Genomic DNA, 21,249 nt, shown 5'->3' on the forward strand with positions numbered 1-21,249 from the left:
TAGAAGAAAAAGTAATGGAATTGCAGAAATGTCCTATTTGGTTCTACAAAGAATTAATGAAGCACACAAAAAAAAATGAACGTCAAAAAAATTAGCCATTTTCTTATGCCGGGAAGCCAATGTAAGCAGTGAGAGACGTCTGTCCATTCAAGACATTCATGCTTTTGAGAACGTATTGAATGTTGATATTCTAGTTGTCAGTGCTACTACAAGTAACAAATTCATACGAACTGCTTGAGATATTTAATGTAATGAGTTTGAAATCTACTTCTGTGTTTTTATGATGGCTACTGTGAGTGTTAGCTCACCAGCCCTTGCATGGATTTCAATCGAATGAATATTATGACCAGTTTCATAAAAAGATGCAGTTTGAAAGTCTTTTTTGAACTGACAATCTGTGGATTTCATTGTTTTGCTGCGGTGAAGTCCAAGTCCAAGCAGCTTTAAGGATTGTTTTTTTACAGAAGTTCTTAAATGCTTGGTTACTCTTTTGTTGAAGGAATATTTAGTTGATGATTGTGGTTCACATGTATTACCTAGTTTTTCATTTTTTTAAGTTTTGAAGCAGAAGCAGCCCCATTAATGAAAAATTCAGATAAATATATATATGATGATTGTTTTCATGATTTTTGATTGGTTTTACCATGGGAAAATATGACGTGTAATAACTTTTGCATTAAAGTTTTATTTATTTTGTTTATAATTTTAGGGAGGAAGATGTCGCAGCCATGGTCGTTGAAGAAGTGGATACGATTGTAGCTGTAGTTGGTGAGGACAAAGCTGAAGATGAGTTACTTGCTGAGGACAAGGAAGATAAGGAAGTTGATAATGAAGCAGAGGTGGTTACAGAGGACATTGATAATTTACTTCTCAAGTAAACATTGATTTTGTGGGTCCGCTATTGACTACTCACACTTGTTTGAATTAGATGCTTTTGAGAACATGTCAAATCTGATATCTTTAAAATGGATTTAGGGATCTCTTCTGTTTTCATTTGAACATGTATGTCATTTAAAGATTTTTTTCCGAGATTTTTCTCAAACAGTAATTTCTCTTTAAAAGGGAATGTTTAAATTTGGTTCTAAATACACAGTAGTATTTTGTTTTGATGTTTGTAATTTGTCCATTTCTGTCTTTGGGAAAAAGCTTTGAAACTGTTTGATGTTCATTTATTTTAATGGGTGTTTTTTTTTTTGCAGTTTAGGGTGAGCTTTATTTTAATGTGTTTATTTAGGGTTAATTTTTGGATGTTGGTTTCTTTTGAATGTTGTTTTAAAATATGAAGTTGAAATTTTTAAAATTCAGCAAGTTCTGAAATGATTATATATAAGCTCTTCCATGGTGTTGATACCGGAACTTTCTTTTTTTTTTACTGCAATTGCATGTTGGATTTAATCTTATACATCAATAAACTAAAGTTTTTATTTTGGTATGTAAGGCTTCATGAGATGATATTTTGTTGTTTGTTAGTATTTAAAGATTTACTTTTTCTGCGATCTCATGTTGGATTGAATTTTGTAAATCAATAAACTGAAGTGTTGGTTTGTGTATGTAAGGCTTAATGAGATGTATATTTCATTTTTGTTTGTAAGAATTTAAAGTTTTTTAAGAACAATGATCTGTTTGTGCAATGTTCAAGATTTAGCTCATATTCATCTTATTTGACTGGTCCCTTGTTTGAGAAAGTTTGTGTTAAGTAGGAGTAGGTTCTACATTACTTTGTGTTTTTCATGATGAAATCGTTGAGAGAGGTAAATGTCGTATTGTTTGCTTTTTTGGTCTGTCGTAATTTGCAAATTCTTCTCCTTACTTAAAAGAAACATGAACATTTTTATTTTGTTTAATTTTGTTCTGTGGAGAAGTTTTGTGATTGTCATCTGATAGGGGTTTCTTTAAAGGAAAGAATGTGAAATGTGGGAAGATTGGTTTGAATGTTAATGGATCTATTTTGGAAAGGTTAAAAGCCTGCTTGAGTTGAAATATGTTCCATAAACTAACCCCATTTACCAGCATTGATTCCACACTTACAATCCATATCAGTAACCCGCATACTTTGACAACAGACATCACTACATCACATCATACGGGCACCACAGACAGCAGTACACTGTCTACTCGACCCACCATTCTCCGGCCATACAGTGCACATTACACGCAGACTATCATCATTTGTACTTTAATTACTAACATTTTTAATACATCACATTCTGTCAACAACAATACTGATAGTCACATAGAACATACTCCGTCGACAGAGGACGTAACGGATACCACCCAGCCAGGTACAACGATTTCCTTTTGTATCAGCATGCGTGTGGTTTTATAAAATCAAGCGAAATCAAAAGAAAGCTAGAGAAAACCTAATGCGTATGTCTGAAGACGACAGCTTGGAGGCTTATTTGGCGACTAATTGTCATGAAGAAACTTATCTCTAACGAATTTGTTTTTCTGTATCAATTCCATGAAATTGGTTTCAAAATTTTCGCAACGATTTCTTAGATTACACTTTTAACAACAAGGGTTCAAATCTATCGTAATATTGTTAGATTGCATGTTTTCTTTTCGTACAGTACATTATTTATAAACTGTTTCTTTATTTTTTTTTATATCATTACTACATTTGCATGAGGTAAAGTTGCATGATCCGGTAGTTCATATCCATGTAAGTAAATGTTTGAGGTATTCTTGTAAAATAAAAAAAGAAAAGAAAGAAAAAAAAGGGGGGGGGGTGATTATTCAGAGAAATGGCAATATTAGAGAATACAGAATATATAACGATTTATTGTTAAAGAAATAGTCATGTCAAACAATAACAGCATTTATATAATAAATTAACTCTTAAATTAAAAAATAAAAAGAAGGCATTTCAAGACAGTAACCATGTATTTTATATTAATAACCCTTAAAATGTGAAGTTATATATTTTTTTATTACTTAAATATGTCTGAATGTTTTAATAATACTATATAGACCACCTTTTTCGCCTTTTTCATATAAAAAATAGCCATTATCTGACGAATCTGGGAAATTGGGCATACAAAAATCAACTTTGATAAGACCCCTGGAACAAACCAGGAGGTAAAAGGTTTTTTTTATTTGACCATTTGATGCCCTTTAGCAATAACTTTAATATGTAGAACAGAAAAAGAAATCCCTAGGGCAGAAGTTTTGAAAAAATGTAAAAAATTTGCAAAATTGATACATTTCAAGCAAAATCCCATAGGGTCCTATGTTAAAGATTAACAAACTTTGAGATGACTACCTAAACAAACGGTGTGGTAAATGTCTTATTTTTTAATCTTAAAATAATAAGTATATCGGTAGAAATTCATGTAAAAAGTTTCATCCACAAATCTAGGGCAGAACAAATTAGACCCGGCCTCGTTAACTAGAATTGCATGTACTGAGATGTTTGTGAACGGTAAAATGATGATTTTCTCGCGAAAAGAGCATTAAAATGGTATGAAACTAAACAAGGTGATTAATCTGGTAAATATAAATATGTTGAAAGCAGTTTTTATGTATTTAATCGATCTAATTACGGGTTAAAACAGATAAATTGATCTCGTAAAGATGTAAACAAAGTACGGGGGTAGTGTCAAAACACGAACGATAATTCAGAAAATGTCAACAATAATATTTTGGTGAATCATGCCTATTACAGGTTTTTGACAGGTAAACAATAAATAACTGAACATGATACCAGGCATTTTAACTAGAATTGCATGTCTGAATTGATACACATAAAATATTAATAGACAACTTAATTGATCATAGATGATCAGATTACACCACCCCCACTTAAAAAAAAATGAAATTCTCCTGAATTGAGGACAGTCAAAGTGGAACATTTTTAGAATTGATGATATTAATGACAGAGTCCATGGTCTTTTTCCTCTGCAGGAAAACAGCCTCGAGCATCACAATGAACAGATTGTCGTCCATGGAATGAACTTCTTTTATCGCAAGAGAACACAGCTTTTTGTAGCAATAAAATCTAAGCTTCCTGTCTGTCTCTTCTTATTTGATCATTACCGGCTTGGCTGACCCAGGAAGACAAAGGAAGTTGTATTTACAGAGAAGGTCAGATCTGGATAAGGTTAGGGATGACGAATTGGTGACACCATCCGTCGTTAAACGGCGAATTGGTATTAAATGAAGTAAATGTAACCATGGTAACAGATGTCACAATTCCAAAAGACACCTTACTTTATCAGCTTTGCTAGAATCCTACATATATAGCAACAAAATATTTAAAAACTGTTATATATGTAGCAATGCAGTTTCACGAAAAATACAATATTTACAAATTTGTTTTGACGGGTTTCTGTGCATAATTCCAAACATTTTTTTAATTAATGCTATCAATCAATAAGCATGCTGATTTTTTAACATATATCTGCATTGTTTCATCTCTTTACATCACTTAACCGTGAGATTACGCCATACTTAAAAAAAATACCGGTCTGGAATAGAATTGATTTAAGAATGAGGAATCATTCTTTGAGTATTACTAGTCTCAGGTGATTTTGGCCGGGACGTGTTCAAATCAAATAAAGCTCGACGGGATTTATGATAGATATGACCACGCTCTGACCGAAATTATCAACTCATAATATTCAAAGAATGATTCCTTATTAAATTAATACTTATATTTATATTATTTCCAATTTCTACACTTTAAAACAACATTCTAAAACCACTGTTTTTAATGAATAACACATGCTATGTATTATGACGCAGCGCAGCCAATACTGTTTTTCGGTTATGCTGTATGACACGCCCATTTTGTGTCGTTCGTTTTTTTTTAATGAAATTATTGGGCTGGGTTATCACAGTAAAGGACACTTAAGAATATAATTATAATATTTTATATGATGTAGCCAGGCATTATAACCAGAATGTGCGCATGCGTGAACCAACTTTCCATCAGAACGATGTATAGAATAGGCTATTTTTGGTAGTTGATTTTAATCAACTCTCCTATGCAGTTACTCAGGCAAACCGAAAGTGAAACAGTGTTTGGACCTAAGTACAAATCAACATTGCTGACAACATTTAGTTCTAATCGATAAATTCGATGTAATAAGTTCTTAAGCATTGTTTTTCAAGGAAACTTATTTAAAGATACCTTGTAAATAGTTAGCTTTTAAATAGTACGAACAATTTAGATAATTTTTGAAGTCATACATTTTTTATATTCCTACGCCAGAGCTCGCTCAACCAGACGCTCGGCTGTCTCCGTAAATATCCGACAAGCAGAGAGTCTCTCTTGCTTGTCGGTGATTAACGGATACAGCTGAGTGTCTGGTTGAACGAGACTAGAGTTCAATTTTGCTTGGATCCATACAATTTCTTATAACTATTCCGATTACTGATACTTAGTTTGATAGATTAGATCTTTGAATATTATACAACATGATTCATATTGAGTTTTCACGAAATTCCTGTGGAAGAATTCATATTATTAAAAATGTGCGTAATTCAAATACATATAGGAAAGTTCTTGCCATGCAAAATAACATATCATTGATTTTAAAGTAAATAATAATCGATAAAACAACCAGGCACTATAACCAGGATGTACGCATGCGTGTACCGACTTTTCGGTATACGTTTGGGAGGAAATTCGAAAGCTGTTTGGAGGAACTTCGAACTGATATTCGCGCAATGAAAAACGTATAGGAAAATTCGAAATTTACATTATAAATGTTCATTAGAAGAGATAGGAATGGTATGTACATTAGATATACACCAAAATGTTGTATAACTATTAGTATTTGAGAGAACAAAAAAGAGCAATGTTACAGGAAAACAACAGGCACTTAGCATCGGAGGGGGAGGGGGTGTGGAGTGGAGCAGGGGCAGGGGGACGAGCTAGACTTCCCCCTTCAGCACATGCTTTCTCGCAGCAAACATTTTTCTTAAACTTACATATAAAAGGTGAATTAACAAGGAGTCCCCCCCCACCCCCCAATGTTTTGGGACCAGGTAAAAACTGGAATGAAAGGGAGGAATTAAACTGTAGAATTGAAGTTAAAGGTACGACTTACTCCATACCCCCACGGATTAGGATTTTTAAATGTTTTAATAGCATAGTGTATGTATCACTAGGGTCAGTGTTCGTATCACCAGGGTCTGTATACCCATAACCTGGGTCAGTATTACGATTATCAGGATGTCTATATCTAATACCAGGGTCAGTGTACGTATCACCAGGGTCTGCGTACCCATCATCTGGGTCTGCATACAAAAAACCCGGGTCAGTGTTCGTATCATCAGGGTCAGTGAACTAGTATGTATCACTAGGGTCAGTGTTCGTATCACCAGGGTCTGTATACCCAAAACCTGGGTCAATATTACGATTATCAGGATGTCTATATCTATTACCAGGGTCAGTGTACGTATCACCAGGGTCTGTGTGCCTATCACCAAGTAATTAGAATCCATCATCAGGGTCTTAATGCATATCACCAAGGTCAGTGTTCTTATCACCAGGGTCTGCTCATTACCAGGGTCTCAAAACCTATATTGTTATAGGTATTGAGACCCAGGTGATGGGTATACTGGCTCTGGTTAAGCGTATACGTGTACACACTCTTGTAAATGGGTACACTAACCTTGGTTATAGGTAAACTTACCCTGGTGATGGGTATACTGATTCTGGATATGGGTATACAGACGCTAGTGATGTGAAATCTAGCCCTATTAATACTAGTATACAGACCCCGGTGATAGGCATATAGACCCTGGTGAAACGTACACTGACCCTGGTGATAGGCATTGAGACCCTGGTGATGGTACGTGGATTTCTGGCTATGGGTAATCAGACCCTGGTGATGAGCACAAAGACACATTGACCCTCGGGATAAGTATTGAGACCCTGGTGTCCTGGTGATGGGTTTACTGAATCTGGTTATGCGTATACAGACCCTGTTGATACGTACACCGACTCTGGTAGTACCTACTCTGACCCTGGTAATATGTACTCTGACCCTTGTGATGGGTATACAGACCTTGGTTTGGACACACAGACCTTGGTGAGGGGTAATGGATAGAGCTACATGGGGTCGGTGTTCTGACCACCCCTACTCCTCCCCAATACCCCACCCCACTGAAACAAAGAAAAACAAAATAAATTATCCCTCTCCTCCTAACCTTGAATTTTTTTTATATTGAATATAAGCGTAGGTGTTTATAGAACCTGGTGAATGGTATATTGTATGAAATACAGTAATATTGGTTTATTTATAAACCCAATTCTTTTTTACTGGTATATGTAAGGAAACCGTAATATTTGGTTTAGGCAGTTGACATCGTAAACAAGTGAAAAGAGGGGGGGGGATGGGAGAATCGCCAAACAATTCTTAACATGCAAAAAAAGTCTTTAAAAAACTCGAGAATCGTACACCGTGGGGGTAGCTATAGAAATGCTAAGTTTACCTCAAACTTAAATTTCAATGTTTATTTCCTCCCAGTCACTTTCAATTTTTTACATGCTCCGAAAATTCTAGGAAAGGGGGGGGTGGGGTGGGCAACTGCATGGGGACAGGCCTCTCCCTGCCACCCCCATCAGCCCACTCGTTTAAAGCTACGTGTCTATTGTTTTCCTGTTACATTGCCTTTATTGTCCTCGCAAACATTTAATTAACTTTTTTAGTGTAAACCAAAGGTACATAACATTCCTATCACGTTTAATGACCATATGATATAAAAGTCGCGGTTTTTTTTGTTTTTTGTTTTTTGGCACCTATCATCAGTTCGAAGTTTCTCCAAGAAGCTATCGAATTTCCTCCCAAACGTTTACCAATCCCGATGGAAAGTTGGTTCACGCATGCGCACGTCCTGGTTATAATGCCTGGCTATGTCATATAAAATATCATATTTATATTTTTCAAGTGTCCTTTACTGTGATAACATTACAAATCACTTTTGAAACCAATGGCCCAATTCCTTCATAAAAAATGAGCGACACAAAATACTACAGCATAACCGAAAAACGATATTTGCTGCAATAACACATGACATGTGCTATGTATGAAAAAAACCCCCAGTGGTTTTGAAATGTTGGTTTGAAGTGTAGAAATTGGAAATAAAATATAATTAAAAGCAAAAAAGCATCATTCTTTGAATATTATGAGGTGATAATTTCGGTCGGAGCGTGCATATCAAATCTATCATAACTCCCTTCAAGCTTTATACGATTTGAACACGCTCCGTCCAAAATAAATATGAATAATGAACATAAATCTGCTCATGCAAGCGTTTAAAGATATCCTATTCATCGGTAAAAGGAGATTAAAATAGCAAATTTTAAAATCGTTTTAAAAGAAATCTGACTGTAACAAAATAATTACGGATACAACTTTCTAAATTAACAATACCTAAAATAACTAGATACGTCAAAACATCAGACCTATATCAATCATTTTTGCTTTAAACTTGAATATGTATTGTATAGCTTTGTAAAGAAATTTCCCTAGTGTTGACCTCGTGACGTCACTGAAGCCTTGTTATCGCCTAAGTTCATTTTCTCTTGATTAGATTTCTAAAAGAGGTAAAAATAGGCACTTTGAAGAAGCGTAACTCCATTATTTTTGCATCGATTTCGATGCAGTTTTTGCATTAAATTCTGGTAAATAAATTCTATGACATAAGTTCGACATTGGCTGGGCTGCATGTACCCTTTTATAAATCAGCATGCTCAATAATAAATAGCATTGACTAAACTAATTTTGGGAATTCTGCGCAGAAACCCGATACATGTATCTGTATATCCTGCATAATATTTTTGGTGAAAATGTGTTGCTACATATATAGCAGTTCTTAAATATTTTGTTTCTATATATGTTGGAAATCTAGCAAAGCCGATAAAGTAAAGTGTCTTTCGGAATTGTTACATATGTTACCATGGTTACAGCAACAGCTGTGACAATATGTTCCTCCACTTTTGTTCTTACGCCAGTTTACTTCATTAATCAATTCGCCGTTTCGCCGTACGCCGATATGGGACAAATGAAGTCCGCCCCGTTTAATTTGTTCCCCAAAACATGAAATTTGTTACCACAAAGTGGGTGAAAATATGTTATAACCGAGTTTAAAAAACTGAATTTACGAATTAAAACTTTGAAATAACGAATTCAAGAATTCGATATTTCAAATTTAATTTGTTATAACGAATTCAAGAATTTGTTATTTCAAATTTAATTTGTTAAAACAGATTAAAAAATTTGAAATAACAAATTCAGCGAATTTGTTATAACAGATTAAATTCGTTATAACGGATTCAACAATTCGTTATAACGATTTAAATTCGTTTTAACAAATTCAAGAATTCGTTATATCAAATTCAAAAATATTTTTTGATAGGTCCTAAATGGGCTTCCGTAGCATTTCAATTCTGATTCATTTTATTATTATCAAATCTGTTGTCTTCGCTTACTAATCATCATCTCTGTAATAAGATTAAGTTTAATAGTTTTATGGTTGGGAGTATTAAAGGTACCTCACTACACCTACACTTATACTGTTGAAGACACTACGTCACAAGATGGCGATTTGAATGTTTTGTTATACTGTTTATATCGTTTGATTGGGTTGTATATCGCTGTAGCTCAGTGGTTAATGTATTGGGCTTCTGAATTGCAAGTTATGAATTTGAATCCGCCTGGAGCTTTTGTTCATGTTAACTGCATTTATTATTCAAAAATGTAATTTTTCATCCAAAATTGTACATTTTTTGTTTACCTATTTGAATTAAATACTTCTTATCCATAATGATATCGATCATAATCAAGTAATTTTCTGCTGATTTGAGAAAATATTTCAAGGTGAAGTAATCTCCAGCCATATTTAAATGCATATACCAGCAGAAGTGAAGACATAAATACACAAAAAAAATGTTTTATTTAGTCATGTTTGTCTACATCGTATGCTCATATCGGCTTTTTCATTTACTATGAACTCGCCCTGTCACGTGACTTTCTAGACTAATCAGATATAATAGAACAAGATATCTGTGAGCCAATGCTCACTAGTGATACCCCCGCTCTGATGTGAATATGCAAAACAAGCAAAGTCGACATTTAACAGAAAGCTGGCATCCGATTGGTACAGAAATATATCCCACGATATGGCATGCCTAAACAAATAGTGTGTTAAAATTTCAAGCATCTGCGAAAAATAAGCAAAGTCGTCATTTAACAGGAAGTTGACGTCTGATTGGTACAAAAACTATATCACACCATATGGCATGCCTAAACAAATACTGTGTAACATTTCAAGCATCTGCGATAAATAGTTGCTGAGATAAATGCAACAGAAATTTTTGTTACGGACGGACAGACAGATAGACAGACAGACAGACGGATGGACGAACAGAGACAGACAGACACACAAGGGTAAAACAGTATACATCCTATCCTTCGGAGCGGGGGTATAATAATCATATTGAGGTATAATACATGTAATATCTGTTTCTTCTTGGGCGGCATGTTCTCTCGCTTTCAACTATGTCAACTATACTACAAAACCGTCAAAAATAAGCGGTATACGTATACCCCCTCTGACTCGCACGAGTACCATGGAACGCACAATCACACGTCCAATCGCATTGGCGCACGTTCAATCGTCTGATCACCTGGTCTATCGCGCGATCCTATCTTATTATTCTTGATGAGTCGCTTCGCTTTAGACGCAAGATATGTCGCAGGATATAATGCGTTTACAACGCTTGCTTAGATCTTGCGAATTACGTACGAAAACTTTTTTAAATGCGATTATGTCGGCAACAGTTTACGAATCATATCTATTTTTGTCGGTCGCACGAATATTTTGTCGCTTCTGCTCGTGCGCCAATTGTAAAAGAGACTTAAGGGAAGGAGGTATAACAATGCGGGCCTTGTATACAATAACTCCATCTAAAGGGTGGAGGTTTTTTTTGGAACTGGAAGTATTCTCGTAGGGCAGGGGAGAATTCGTGCCTGGATTCAGGCAAGCCTGATTCGATAAGCTGAAGTAGCTGATGAATGTTGGTATCGCTAGTAGTGGCTATGCGGACTCTGTCCCACGTGACTGATTGAAGGGATAAAGTTGAGTGTTGTGCTTGCTGTAGCGACTAAGTTGTCTTCCATATTGTCGGGGTCATCGGACTCTGTCCCACGTGACTGATTGAAGGGATAAAGTTGAGTGTTGTGCTTGCTGTAGCGACTAAGTTGTCTTCCATATTGTCGGGGTCATCGTCAGTACGTATATTAGGAAGAAAATGAGATTTTAGAAGGGCATGGCTGATAGAGGCTATGTCATCAAATAGGTGCAGTTGTACTGGTTTTCCTGCTGGGTGGCGCGAGAGGCGATCAGCTGCAGGTTGCCGCACGCCTGGGATATGAGTGACGCGAAATCGATATCGCAGTGTTTTCTCCTTAGGGTTTCAAAGTCGGGAATTCGGAATATCCTCTAGGGATCTGTCTCCAAGTATTTTTAAAAGAGGTTTGTGATCATCAGTGATGAAGAGATTGTCTCATCCAAGTATGAAGTATCTGGCCTTATCCAAAGCATCTGCAAAAGCCAGGGCATCACCCTCTATGGGTGCATATCTTGATTCAGCTTGATTGATGAATCTACTCCCGACAAGTGTGAATTTCTTGCTTGATGTGCAGCAAAGTTGATCTTGTCCAGGGCATGTGCAGTGCTTTTGAAACAGCCAAAATCCAAAGCCAGTTTATGCCTAGTCTGTGGCAAAAACATAAGACGAGTTCAAGGATCCAGGGTGTTTTTTTTTTTTTAAAAAAAACGTCATTATTTAACCCCAAGGACTAACAGATTATTTTTAAAAACTTTTTTATAAAACAAAATGACACCCAAAATCAAGCGCCAAGAGTTCGGCCTGCTGGTTTATAGGATGAAAGAGCAGTTTTTAAAAAGTAAAACATGACGGACGGACGGACCAGTGAAACAAAAATATACCCTTTAGAAAGTGCAGGTATAATCATGGAACTGATACTTTATACCTGAATAGATGTAGCTGTATTGTGAAACTTCTAAAACCAATTAGTTTTTGCATCACTGAGTTTTTCATTTCATATATTATTTAAAGTAGATATCTTCAAGTGGCTTTGTTTAACCACAATGAGGTTTATTGATCAAAGTAAATGAAAACGTATTGTCATTGTCACCTTAACATGTTTTCTGATTATTTATAAAATATTCATTTTAACTTTTCATGTCTACCATTAGTCTACATATCAAGAACGTTTATTAAAAAAATCAATAGTAATACAAAATCTAGCTGGCCCTAATTTTTTTTCTAAAGTGCGCAATTCAAGTTCGTCAAGGTACGAAAAACTACTTTTAAATTGTTCAAGGTACAAAACACTACTTTATTTTACATGAAACCTTATCCTACATGTACATTACAATGCAACTATCTAAAATCTTCAGATCTCCGTGGGTTTTATTCAGTATCCTTGTGTCGTGTTATGGCAGCCTTAAAACGGGCTTCTCTCTACTTCAGCGTGGGCACAGACTTGACGGGAAAGTAATCCAATCCTACGCAGAAATCAGTTTTCTGGACTGTGTGACTGAATGCCTGGTTACACCGCGGTGTAAATCTCTTAACTATTTCAAAGGGGCCAATTTCTGTGAAAGCAATTATGAAAATAAGACGACAGCAGAGACAAGGTACATGGACAGTGCTGGTTGGGTATACAGTGAAAATGAGCACTGGCCAAAGGTAAATGTGTTAGAATCCTTAAAAACAACTATTTATACTATGTCTCGATATTTGTGCAGCAAGACACATTTTCTTAAATTATTCGATATTATAAACAAATCAGGGGTAAAAAGATGTTAATTTAATAGAATGAAAATATCCGAAGATTTCTCTATTCAAACGCCTTTTCTAGCTTGTAAGTTTTCAATACACGGCTTAAGAAATCATAGCAACAGACATGAACGTAGCATGCCGTATTTTAAATCATTGATTTCAATTGCACTTCTTACACAGGTATGTTTATTTTTATCAAAATCGTCAAAATATGCTGCATCAATATCTTGGGGCAGAACAGAGCTTGATTATGCATGTGGTGTATGGTCTTTGCCACTTTTTAAAAATCATTTAGATCTTTTGAAATTATTTATTTTCTTGACAAGATAACCCGAAATATATATTAAACATTCAATTGTACAACTGATTTTAAAATCTCCATTGTGGTTTGAATTGTTTCTTGAAATCTACTGTGTTTGACAAACTGTCAGACAAACATGCTCGCATATATTTTTAATCTAAATCCATTATTGCAATTACCAAATGAGCAAAAACTGGTTATCTGCTTATTGGAAGTGTTTCAGATGTTGATTCAGATTTCACTAGGTGATTATATCTGCCAGAATAAAAAAACTTTACTAAAAAAAAGTTGCTTTTGAAAATGCATCAAATTAACTGCTCTTAAAAAGACTGGGTTATTCAAAACAGATGATTTACTTTTTGAGTATGACACATATAGGAAGAAAAATACTGAATTTGGTCATATTAGAGGCTTAATAATACAATACCTGAAACTTTCTAATTTTAGACTTTGCTGACCGTGTGCTCAGCTTGCGTTCGCCGTTCAGTTATGCGAGTTGCTTTAGACATTGATTTGAGTTTCACGTGATTGCGATATCGTCTACAATTTGTGACAGTGGGATTGACGCCGTAAGAAAAAAACTGGAGTTAATCGATGCCTGTAGTGAGAAATACGAGGGTTGCCGTCGTATGTATCCATAGAGAGTGCATCTTCAAAATACAAATACATTATTTCTTGAAAACATAAGGTTTCACTAAGAGACCGCTTGCTTATGATATATGTCACTCTGCCGTATTTACATTTTCTTGCGCGGCTATGAAGCGGAAGTGAAACTCAATATTTATGTGTTTGCCCAACGAATAATTTTATTTTCTCAGCTTATCAAAACTTAGTTTTTTACGTGATATATATATATATGAAATATGTACAAATCGTGTAAAACTTATTAAACATATGTTTAATATCTTGGGTTTGTGCGGTACCAGGATCCTTTACGTTTTAAATGTTAAGAAAAACGGAGTGTACTCATTTTGTTAGTGAGAGTTTTAAATAGACGATCACAATAGCATAAAAGAAACTATTTGTTTTTGAAAAAGTGAATATTTAGGAATGTCAAAAACAAACAAGATTATTTGGTAAATAAATACACAATGATTTCTGTTTATTTTTCGCGTCGAATGAAAACATAAAAAAATATGCGACCCGCAAATGCACGTTCTCATAATGAAAATGAAACTTAATAGGCATAAAAGATTTACGAGTCATGGGTTTTTTGCAAATTATAGCGTCACATTTACTTTATATGATTGTATTTACGCAAATCAAAACGAAACAAGCAGCAGCTCCAGGAACTAAGTGTGTAGAAGCTGGCAGTCAAAAAAAGAAAATGATTAATGTACTGCAAGGGTTCATAAAGAAAATTATGTAATCGTGATAAAAAAAAAATCAGTAAAGAGATACACTTTGAATAAAAACGTCTTAACCGATCTAATTATAAAACGTAATATATTAAATGGCTAAACATTTTTCAAAAAAATATTTCTAAAAGATGTCAATGTATGATCGAAATAAGTTTCTTTATTATTAGAAATGTTCACTTTAAACAATGCGCACGCCTTATGATTACAAAGACTGATGATTCAAGAGCTGGTTTTATTCTGGTAGGATCTGGCTGGAGCTTGTCTAAACTCAACCTGTCAAATCAGCGAGAAATGTAGACACAAGAGATATTCTAAAGATAAATTTTTTCAATGTGTTTTGTCAGGTAAAATTATAATTTTCTTTGTCTTAGATACAAATAAAAATCAACACGAGTTAAATAATTTGGCAATTTTGTTACCAAAGAAAGTTGTGTTTTATTAAAGAATTTACTATGAAATACCAAATTTATAAATGCCCATTTTTTTTTTTAAAAGTTGATCTTTGTTTTATCTTAATATACTTGCAGATATAAAAATTGTTTGATACAAATTGTAATATATAATTTATACCAGATAAAGATTATTACAAGAGACTGGAAAGGTTAACGAATATTCCAAGTGCCAATCTATGATCAATAAGTATTTGAAATATCATTGTACTTCTGACTCTAGTCTGGTATATTGAATTAACCTTGATATATATCTACAAAATTTCAACGTTAAAACTTATCGTTTACGATATACCCTTTTTTATAAGATTGTGGAATACCCGATAAAAAAGGAATAGATTTGAGTAAAGCAAAGCGTGAGGACGCCATTGGTATACACAGGAGGATACACGCCTCGTGTGCTGACGGATACTCCCAGTCTGGTTCGGGACGACTGATCTGTCAGTCAAACGGAGAGTGGAAATACGACATTGTCTGTGAAGAAGGTTAATTATTCATGTTTTATTCTTGTTTTAATTGCATAGTACTTTTTCATAATATCACAAATGCTGAATCACGTTTACGGCGCCAGCAATGTCAACACTTATGCAAAGTGCAATGAATATTAAATCAAGCAACATTGTGCTGTTACTTGTTATATAAATATCGTTTTTAAGGCGTCGAGCTAATGCTCGGCAGCCCTCTAGCGATCGTCTGGATTGGCAATCGTCCAAAAATTCATGCTCTGCACCGCCTTTTAAATGCGCATATTACAAGATTTTTTTCCCCATTTATTCAACTAAATTGTGTAAAAAAAAAAACCCCAACTTTGCCTCCCTGGTTATTGACAACTCATTGCATAAGAATAAATTTGCTTAATCAAGAAATGGCGGATGAATACAATCAGGTCTTAGTGTAAAGATTCTCTAAAATATTATTTTAGTTTATCGCTTACATTTTAATTGGAGACCGTGCCCGATAGAAATAACATTTTAGATGTAAATTTATTTGTTATCGGGCACGGTCTCCAAAATAAATGTAAGCGATAAGCGTATCTAGTAATTCTGTTGCAAAGAATAAACTTGATAATGCAGTTAGTTGTGGATTTGTTTGTAAAGAACCATATCATAGGAAATCTTGTTTCAAGCGGGAATTGAAATAAATAAATGTATGTTTTATTATTATTATTAGGGACACGCTGTTAATGTATTCAAATTATGAACCTGTGTTTTTTTAAAGCATTAGAAAACATAATTCATATACTTATCTATTCTAAGTCTAATATTATTTGATTTGACTATTAGTACAGAAATTCAAATTATTGATATCATTCTATATAAAAGAAAAAAATGTCAGCTCGACGCCTTTGTGGCCGTTCCGGCCTTTGATTGTACGAATCAGTTCATGTACGAATTATAAGAAAATTAGAACTCTTCTGTGTTAAGTGGTGTGCACGATTTTTGCATCACTTTACTGTTGTCTCCGTATGAGGCATCCGGCAAATGCTTCCACGTGCGCACACATTCCGCTTGCATAAATAGTTTTTATAAAAACTTGAAGTTTGGTTTAGCATTTATATAACATTTTACTCATTTTTATTTCAATTCATTTACCTTAAGAGATGGAAACATACATAAAAAACAGTTCGACCTGTTAATTCAAGAATGCACATTTTGTCTCACGCGTAAGAATTTCGATCGAAAGATTCATTCAGTAATGCAGTTGACCCCGATGAACTGACCTCAATCATAAGAAGATGCTCCATGAACTGACCTCGATCTATTGATGTTGCATACTAGTAGCTAGGAAGACGGCTTGATTTATAAACAAGGTTACGTTATAATGCGATCTCAATATCAAGTTATGATGGCATTCAATGTTTTTCGGTCGCATTAAATTGTTTTAATACAACTCTTTCTTTGTATACGTGTTAATGCTCTTTGAAGAGCCCTGAGCCCTACTCAGTATTCTGAAGAAGAAGATACATTAACATTTAATAATTATACCCCCGCTCCGAAGGAGAGGGGGTATACTGTTTTACCCTTGTGTGTCTGTCTGTCCGTCTGTCTGTCCGTCCGTAACAAAAATTTCTGTCGCATTTATCTCAGCAACTATTTATCGCAGATGCTTGAAATTTTAACACAGTGTTTGTTAAGGCATGCCATATCGTGGGATATATTTTTGTACCAATCGGACGTCAACTTCCTGTTAAATGACGACTTTGCTTATTTTTTAACCAAAATTTTCAAACAAATTTTCGTCAAAGATTTCTCAGCAACTATTTATTGCAGATGCTTGAAATTTTAACACAGTGTTTGTTAAGGCATGCCATTTCGTGAGATATATTTTTGTACCAATCAGACGTCAACTTCCTGTTAAATGACGACTTTGCTTATTTTTTAGCCAAAATTTTCAAACAAATTTTCGTTAAAGATTTCTCAGCAACTGTTTATTGCAGATGCTTGAAATTTTTACACAGTATTTGTTTAGGCATGCCATATTGTGGGATATATTTTTGTACCAATCAGACGTCAACTTCCTGTTAAATGACGACTTTGTTTATTTTTAGCAAAACTTTTCAAACAAATTTCCGTCAAAGATTTCTCAGCAACTGTTTATCGCAGATGCTTGAAATTTTTACACAGTGTTTTTTAAGGCATGCCATATCGTGGGATGTATTTTTGTACCAATCAGGTGTCAACTTCCTGTTAAATGACGACTTTGTTTATTTTTTGCCAAAATTTTCAAACAAATTTCCGTCAAAGAATTCTCAGCAACTATTTATTGCAGATGCTTGAAATTTTAACACACTATTTGTTTAGGCATGCCATATTGTGGGATATATTTTTGTACCAATCGGACGTCAACTTCCTGTTGAATGACGACTTTGCTTATTTTTTAACCAAATTTTCAAACAAATTTTCGTCAAAAATTTCTCAGCAACTATTTATCAAAGATGCTTGAAATTTTAACACAATATTTGTATAGGCATGCCATATCGTGGGATATATTTCTGTACCAATCGGGTGTCAACTTCCTGTTAAATGACGACTTTGTTTATTTTTAGCCAACATTTTAAAACAAATTTTCGTCAAAGATTTCTCAGCAGCTATTTATCGCAGATGCTTGAAATTTTAACACACTATTTGTTTTGGCATGCCATATTGTGGGATATATTTTTGTATCAATCGGACGTCAACTTCCTGTTAAATAATGACTTTGTTTATTTTTTGCCAAAATTTTCAAACAAATTTTCGTCAAAGATTTCTCAGCAGCTATTTATCGGAGATGCTTGAAATTTTTACACAGTGTTTGTTTAGGCATGCTATATTGTGGGATATATTTCTGTACCAATCGGATGCCAGCTTTCTGTTAAATGTCGACTTTGCTTATTTCGCATATTCACATCAGAGCGGGGGTATCACTAGTGAGCATTGGCTCACAGATATCTTGTTACGTTAAAAATATAAAACAAGACAAGGAGTTTACGAACGGCTTTCCCTAAATTTGTTTCAAAATTAAATTTGTTGACGGTTTATAATGATAAAATTATTGTGCACAGATTCAAAATATTCCAATTTTGTAAAAATACAGTATTTTTTTAATTATTTTACATCAAACTGATCATGTTTATTGGTTTATGCTATCAATATATTAAATATTATTATGCCGATCATTCCTTTAAAAGAAATACGTGTTCTCGCTACAACACGCTAGTCAGACGCTGATAGCAATGTCACACTACTTTTGTTCGCCAAGGTGTAAGTATTTACAATATTTGCTACCTACATCTAGTTTGTATGATAATTCATAATGCCATATTTATGTGTTGTTTATTTAAGAATCACTACATACTGTATCGAGTCGTGATAAATTGTTTTACCATAAACGTATATCCTGTCAATAGATTGTCGTCGTAATATAACAAAAATTAGTTTTGTTAACGTTCATCTATTAGTATAATTCATGATATTGTATATTTATATTAATTCCTTTATCTACGGTCCATCAGTAGCGTCATAAATAGGTCAAATATATGTATACTTGCATTTCTACATAATATGTGCTAATTGCATGATCTGCTCAGAACCTTTATACTGTTGTAAGGAAGTTGTGGAAATGTGTATTTTTGTGTCATAAATGTGTTGATTATGTACTTATTATCATTTTTTGGTATCGTTTTACCAAGTTCACGAACAAATTGTTATCTACGTTGCTTAACTATCTGCATTCTTGAGGCAGAAAAATCATGTTTGTAATAAGTGACTTAAATCAAGTACTCAAAGTACATATACCTGGGCTTATTTGATGTGTAATGAAAAGGTTTTCATGATATGACATTACTACAAACTAAATAGACAGATTGAGTCATTATTTACGAATTAACTGAGTTTATAAGCATGTTTAAATATATTTATATTGACTTTGTAAATGTAATACTGAGTAAATCGTGCGGGGGTAAGACATTTAACACCTTAATTAAGATTAACTGTTTTATTATATGTACATAAGACATAATACATTAGAAAATTATGTGTGGATATCTAGCACGCATGAAATCGATTCCTATTTGCATTTTTTATTATAAAATCGTTATGCCGAAAATTTGTAATATTTTCATTGAAAATATTACTTTATTTAGCTTCTGTACAATAATTGTAAGTTAAAATACTAATGTTAGAATTCAAGTAACCTATGTTACCTGTTTACAAGTCTTCTTTAAAAAAATCAGGTCACCATGTTTTTTTTTAAATCAGAACAAGAAATCAAACACATTTATTATTGTTCTACTAATTGCAAACCGTGATACCAATTATATATATCATATAAATAAAATAAATGGTTTTATTTTTTAGGTTGTGTGGTAACTGATAAAGTAGTTAATGTTTTACACATTTAAAAAAAGAAGGATTTTTTTCTCGTTGCAGAGCATAAACTTTAAGGGTTTTTCAATTCATTCAGTGCACATGTCCATATTTAGAAGCATACTTATAAAGTCCACACACACACACACAGAAAGAGGGAGGGAGAGAAAGCAATTATATTTGTTATTCTCCACACAATATTAATATACACAAGGAAAGAATTGGGTCTTCAACTTTTTGGTATTTGAGTAATAGCTCTAAAAGGCCATTAACTTTTCTATTTCTTTTACGGTCAGTGTATTGTATTTTCTCAATATTATCACCAAGTATCTACATTGTTGTTATGTTGACAGCTGCTTCAAACCTTGCATTGAATAAACCTGCAACACAGTCATCAACGTTAACATGGCCAGCAGTTGGACTGAACTACTCTGCCGATCTGGCAGTTGATGGCAACAACGGTACAGACTTTGTCGTAGACTTGTGTACACACACAGGTAATGGCGACACAAATCCGTGGTGGTTGGTGGATCTACAGGCTGATTATTTCATCAAATCTGTCAGAATATTTAATAGAGGGATGGACAGTTATGGAAAAGGTAAGCGCCCAAAGTCACGTCATTTTAATTGAAATATAATAGAGGAGAAAATACTTTTAATTTTGTTTTATCGCATTACAGCTTTAAGTACAAATGTTAAGGAGAAATGATAAAACAAATTCATATTTGCTGCTTTGTTAGCTTACAAAAATGAATTTTAAACAATCTTTAGACGGGATAAATTGTGGCTGTGAAGTAAATCACACCTTAATAAAAACGGGATGTTAGTTCAACTTATGTTAGTAACATATTAATTATCCATGGATAATTAATATGTTACTTACATAAGTTTAAAATTTCAAATGAACATCTATTATTTGACCTATTTTAGACACATCAGACCGGCTTCGGAATGTTACCGTCACTGTAGGACTGACAGAATCCGATGTCAACACTCCTTGTGGTGTCTTTGCTGGTCCTGGTACTCTGTCACAGCTGGTGGTCGACATCGGCTGTTCATCTGTACCAAAGGGAAGGTTTGTCAAGATCGCCAAGACAACAGTAGCTCTCACACTCTGTGAAGTCGACGTGTTTGGATACTCTGCATAGTTAATATCATTGCTGATGTCTTTGCTAAATAATTTTTTGTCCTACTAATTAGTTACGTATATGTTGAGGTGACTTTTTGAAAAGCTTAATGTTCAACTTTAAACCGAAAACAAAAGTATCTATATAATGATGGCTGTATTTTAAATACTGCATGCACTTGATGTGAAAACTGTAAAGCGCTTTTATATGCCGTCATTTTTTATTCAACATTCAAAATTAACTTTGAACAGTATGTATTCAGTTTTATTCTGTTTACTTCTCTTTTTGGGTTAATAAAAAAAACTTCTGCAGTTATGTTGTTTTCTTTTTAAGAGAGTATAAAG

The 21,249-nt window shown here is 34.0% G+C and overlaps 1 protein-coding gene and 1 long non-coding RNA gene across 2 annotated transcripts in view; one reads left to right on the forward strand and one right to left on the reverse strand.

The window, feature by feature from the left end:
- Positions 1-21,249, reverse strand: part of LOC136274014 (uncharacterized) — a 278,101-nt gene that overhangs the window by 32,791 nt on the left and 224,061 nt on the right. The window lies entirely within an intron of this gene.
- On the forward strand, positions 729-21,216 carry LOC117685685 (uncharacterized). The gene is made up of 6 exons (XM_034460159.2): positions 729-874; positions 1,200-1,205; positions 2,230-2,282; positions 15,243-15,419; positions 20,132-20,377; positions 20,709-21,216. Exons 1-6 carry the CDS (start codon positions 729-731, stop codon positions 20,924-20,926), a joined length of 846 nt encoding a protein of 281 aa, XP_034316050.2. The 3' UTR covers positions 20,927-21,216.

This window comes from Magallana gigas, chromosome 1, assembly GCF_963853765.1.
Source record: "Magallana gigas chromosome 1, xbMagGiga1.1, whole genome shotgun sequence".
In the NCBI taxonomy this organism is placed as follows: Eukaryota; Metazoa; Mollusca; class Bivalvia; order Ostreida; family Ostreidae; genus Magallana; species Magallana gigas.